The sequence below is a fragment of the Leptonychotes weddellii genome, unplaced genomic scaffold (genome assembly GCF_054177405.1).
Source record: "Leptonychotes weddellii isolate Sample4059 unplaced genomic scaffold, ASM5417740v2 HiC_scaffold_14635, whole genome shotgun sequence".
In the NCBI taxonomy this organism is placed as follows: Eukaryota; Metazoa; Chordata; class Mammalia; order Carnivora; family Phocidae; genus Leptonychotes; species Leptonychotes weddellii.
In genome coordinates, this window is record NW_027727220.1 from 1 (window position 1) to 5,101 (window position 5,101).

At 61.0% G+C, this 5,101-nt stretch overlaps 1 protein-coding gene across 1 annotated transcript; it reads left to right on the top strand.

Annotated features, from left to right (window-relative positions):
* The first annotated feature begins 184 nt into the window (after positions 1 to 184).
* Positions 185 to 5,042, top strand: LOC102726433 (vang-like protein 2). The gene is made up of 4 exons (XM_081809856.1): positions 185 to 520; positions 660 to 780; positions 3,381 to 3,988; positions 4,688 to 5,042. The coding sequence occupies exons 1-4, from the start codon at positions 450 to 452 to the stop codon at positions 4,998 to 5,000; spliced, it is 1,113 nt and encodes a 370-aa protein (XP_081665982.1). The 5' UTR covers positions 185 to 449; the 3' UTR covers positions 5,001 to 5,042.
* The last annotated feature ends 59 nt before the right edge of the window (positions 5,043 to 5,101 follow it).

Genomic DNA, 5,101 nt, shown 5'->3' on the forward strand with positions numbered 1-5,101 from the left:
CCGGGGCGTCCAGGGTCAGGTCGTTCCTAGTGGCCTTTGCTGGCCGTCTTCCCTGCACCCCGTTGGCACAGCCGAGGGGTGCTCCCCCTGGAGGCAGGGCTGGAGCAACTGGGCCCGCTGGGCAGAGCTGGAACCTGGATGGAATATTCTGAGGTTGTGGCTAGGCTTCCTGCAGCTGCCCTTTGGGGACTGTCCTCCTCTCTGCCCTGACCTCACGGGGAGCTCCAGCTACTTCTAACCAGCTGCTTCCTTTTCTCAGGAGCGCCGCTTCATTTTCTCTGAGAAAAGCCCACTCGTCCAGCAAAATAGAGTCCCTCAGGGTGACGGTTGACTTCCTGAAGGTGCCCCTTGGCCTGAAGAAGCCGGTGCTGAAGGAGGTGGCTGTGGGGCCCCCCAAAAGGCCCCAGCCTGTGGCCCTGGAGCGCTATAAGGCGCGGCGTTCAGACGCCATGGACACCGAGTCCCAGTACTCGGGCTATTCCTACAAGTCGGGCCACTCCCGCAGCTCCCGCAAGCACAGGTGGGCAGGCATGGGGGTGATGTGGGTGCTGGAGGGTGTGTTGCGGGTGCTTGAGAGGTGGGCGCGCACAGGGGCTGCTGAGAAGACCCAGGTCCCCCCTTTGACCTTCTGTGCCTGTTCCCCTGGCTTCCTGCCGCAGGGACCGCCGGGACCGGCACCGCTCTAAGAGCCGAGATGGGAGCCGCGGGGACAAGTCGGTGACGATCCAGGCTCCAGGGGAGCCCCTGCTGGACAACGAGTCCACGCGAGGGGATGAGCGGGTGAGCATCCGCCGGCAAGGGGTCCGGGCCAGGTGATTTCAGGCTGCTCCGTGAAGCTGGAGGTCCATCCGATGGGGAGGGGCCTGGACACCTGGTCTCTTCGGACAGAGGCCCTATCAGGGAGGGCATCTTGTGTCACACTGGTTCCGCTTGGTGTCCCAAGGTAGGACCCCGCTTCAGTGGAATCCAGGGAATTTCAGTAGAGATCCCTTTGGAAGCCGTAGCTTCTTCCTCCTTATGTCAGAGAGGTAAGGTGGCCAGGGCTGTGTCATGGGCGTTTGCCTGGCTCCTCTGCACGGAGGCCCGCCAGTCTGGTGGACCGGGAACCGGGGCAGGAGGGCGCGGTGGGTGGGGTCTGGGAGGGAGGGCAGCGCTGAGTTTTCCTTGAGCCCTGAGGCGTGGGCACTGCCGCGCCCTCTGGTGTCGGCCTGCAGAATCGCATCGCCTGGGTCTGGAGGGAAGCAGGTGTGGGCGGAGTCGGTGGAGAAAGGAGGGGGAGCAGGGGGCACCCCGAAGGACCCTGTCACTGGAGGGGGGCGGCGGTGAGCAGGTTGCTCCTGCTCCAACCTCTGTGGCCCACCGTGCTCACCAGCAGGGAGGTCAGTAGGCAGAACGCAGTGCTGGATTAGGGCAGAGGCAGGATTTGAAGTGACTGAGGTTGCCTGCGTCTCGTGCCTCCCGCTCTTCCTTCTTGGGGGCATCTCAGGCTGGAGACTCCCAGCTCCTTTTCCCTCACAAGAAATCTCTGTGACTGACATTGGGACTTCTGGGTCTTGGGAGCAGATGAGTACCTAAGGGAAATATTCTTTCTCCCTCTTTCCCAGTCCTGTCCTCTCCCTGAGACCTGGCCTCCTGAGTTCTTGAAGGACCCCGAGACATGGTCAGCTCACCTGCTGTGGGGGAGGAGGCCACAAACCCTTGATCCTTGGAGAGGGTAGGCAGCGTGTGTGTGTTGGGGGCGTCAGCCTAGAGTGAGGAGTTGATCCAGTTCCTCGAGCTGAAAGTGGTCAGTGCACCCACTTTCTTTCATCAGATCAGACTCTGCTCCTGTCCTTGGGAAGCCCCTGATCACTGACCCTGCCAGGCATCTCCTACACTCCCCAGTCGGTGCCTTAGTCCTGAGAGTCTCTCTATTCCCATGAAGGGTATAGGCACTGATGGCTGCTGGTGGTCTTGGGGCTCCTCTGTGGGATGGTGTCTGGCCTCTGCAGAAATTGCTCGAGTGAACCATACTCAGAAGGACGCTGGGGACCTCAGCCTGTCTACCCCCTTGCCTCCAGGAACAGGCAGGCTCTGTGCTGCGGGCAGACCAGAGACCCAGGGTGGCCCCAGTGTGTCATCTCCTATGCCCTACACTGATCACTTGCCTTCTCCCTCTTTGCCCTCCGGGGTCCTCTTCCCTTTGCCACACTGCTTTTTTTCAGGTCACTCCCTTAGTCAGAAACCTTGAGTGGCTTGAGGTCTGGAGAACAGGTGCTTCTGGCTTAGCCTAGTTTGCAGGTAGCCTGCTCAGGCTCCAGCTGGCCATGCCCGGCTCTGCTCCTGGCGTGCGCACCCTGCTCGTCCTCTGGGTGCCTCAGCGCACCCTGCCAGCCTCTGAATGTTTGAGTGATTCATGGGGGTCTTGTTAACATGCAGCTTCTGGTGCGCCAGCGTGGGGTGGGGCCTGAGAAGCCGCGTTTCCAGCAAGCTCCCAGGAGATGTCCATCCACACTGCTGGTCCGCAGATCACATTATGAGTAAACAGGTCTTAGGGATTGTTAAGTGAATTCAGTGATTCTCCATTTTGGATGAACAGTAAAATCATCTGGTTTTTATTTATTTATTACTTTTTTAAAGATTTTATTTATTTGAGAGAGAGAGTGTGCAAGTGAGCACATGACCAGGGGGATGGGGAGAGGGAGAGGGAGAAGCCAACTCTCCACTGTGGGGAGGGCTGGATTCCAGGACCTGGGGATCATGACCTGAGCTGAAGTCAGATGCTTAACAGACTGAGCCACCCAGGTGCCCCCAAATCATCTGGTTTTTAATTTTTATTTATTTATTTTTTTAAAGATTTTATTTATTTATTTGACAGAGAGAGACAGCCAAAGAGTGAACCCAAGCAGGGGGGTGGGAGAGGGAGAAGCAGGCTTCCCGCCGAGTAGGGAGCCCGATGTGGGACTCGATCCCAGGACCCTGGGATCATGACCCGAGCCGAAGGCAGACGCCCAACGACTGAGCCACCCAGGCGCCCCTCATCTGGTTTTTTAAAAAAAAGGTGGTTGGGGATCTGGGCATTGGTGTTCTTTCCCCAGCTCGCTACTGTGTGCCTTGAGGGTCCAGGTCTCAGAGGCGCCAGCCCTGCAGAGACCAAGCTTGGACACAGAGAGGAGCTCAGTAAATATTTTGGTGGTTGCATATGGGCTGATGGCCCTCTCTTCTCTCTTTTGCCCTGCCTCGCCCTCCGTTTCCCCTCCCCTCCCCCTCCTCCCTTCCTTTCGTCTCCCCTTCCGCTCCCCTATCTCCCCTATCTCCCCTCCCTCTTCTCCTTTTCCCCTCCCCCTTCCTCCCCTCCTCCTCCCTCCCCTCCCCCCGGGCTTCGGCCCCTCTGGCTGTAGGATGACAACTGGGGGGAGACTACCACAGTAGTAACGGGCACCTCCGAGCACAGCATCTCCCACGATGACCTCACGCGCATCGCCAAGGACATGGAGGACAGTGTCCCGCTGGACTGCTCCCGCCACCTGGGCGTGGCGGCCGGGGCCACGCTGGCGCTGCTCTCGTTCCTCACGCCGCTGGCTTTCCTGCTGCTGCCCCCGCTGCTGTGGCGCGAGGAGCTGGAGCCCTGCGGGACGGCCTGCGAGGGCCTCTTCATCTCCGTGGCCTTCAAGCTGCTCATCCTGCTGCTGGGCAGCTGGGCGCTGTTCTTCCGCCGCCCCAAGGCCTCGCTGCCGCGCGTGTTCGCGCTGCGCGCGCTGCTCATGGTGCTCGTCTTCCTGCTCGTGGTCTCCTATTGGCTCTTCTACGGCGTGCGCATCCTGGACGCCCGCGAGCGCAGCTACCAGGGCGTGGTCCAGTTCGCCGTGTCGCTGGTGGACGCCCTGCTCTTCGTGCACTACCTGGCCGTGGTCCTGCTGGAGCTGCGCCAGCTGCAGCCGCAGTTCACGCTCAAGGTCGTGCGCTCCACCGACGGCGCCAGCCGCTTCTACAACGTGGGCCATCTCAGGTGTGGGCGCGGGCCTGGGAGGAGGCCGAGGGGCCTGCAGGGCCGTGAGAGGCCGGTGGGGCGGGCGGGGGGGAGCTGGAGGGCCGTAGGCGGCAGTGCGATACTTGGCACACAGGAGGTTTTCAACAGCGCAGGGTCCCGGGGCAGGTTGGACTGGGAGTTAGCAGTGGGGAGAGAATAGTGAACCAGTGGGGACCTTAAAGAGGGCTGGACCAAAGGGGCACGAACGGGGGCTTTTGGGAATCACTTTCCTGGCCTTCTTGGAGGCACAGCCTTGGTGAGCCCTCAAGTGAGTGGTCACTGAGATGAGCTGGCCAGAGGAGGGACCCCCAGAGGAAAAGAAAACGGGGGAGTTCCTCTGCACCCCCGCCAGGCCATACGGAGTATCAGGAGCACCTCCTGGTCCCGGAGGGAATCTTGGGGAAGTCTTGGAGGGGGTGAGGTGACCCTTTTGGGGGACCCAGGCCCAATGCCCTTTCTCCCCTGGGCTTCAGCACAGCAGGGAAGGACTAGCAGGCCCAGCCCTGGGGAAGGCTTGGGAGCCTGGTAAGTCGACCTCAGGCCCTGAGCCAGGCTTCTTGGAAGCAGCTTGTCCCTGTCCTTGTCCTTTCCGGCCCTGCTCATCTGCCCTGATGTCTCCCTCCCCCGGCACCCCTTGTCTGTCCCTTCTCCCTCCCCCTCCTGCCGTCTCCCCCACAGCATCCAGCGCGTGGCAGTGTGGATCCTGGAGAAGTATTACCATGACTTCCCCGTCTACAACCCTGCCCTCCTCAACCTGCCCAAGTCCGTCCTGGCCAAGAAGGTGTCTGGCTTCAAGGTGTATTCCCTCGGAGAGGGTGAGCGGCCCTGCTCCCCTGCCCTCCCGTCGTCCGTCCCCTCCCGGAGCAGGGCTCTGTACCTGCTCGCTCTGCTCACCCTGCTTGCTGTTTTTGTCAGCCTCTTCCCTTGCTTTCCCCAGCCCCGTTTCTTCTGTCATTTCCCTGGATTCCAGGTGGCTGGTGTTAGCTGCTGATTCTCCTCGCTGTCCCTTTATGCTGCGGCGCGTCCGCCCCCCCCCTCCCCCCCCGCCCCATCCTGACTTCTCTGCATCTGCTCACCAGCTCTGGTCCTAAG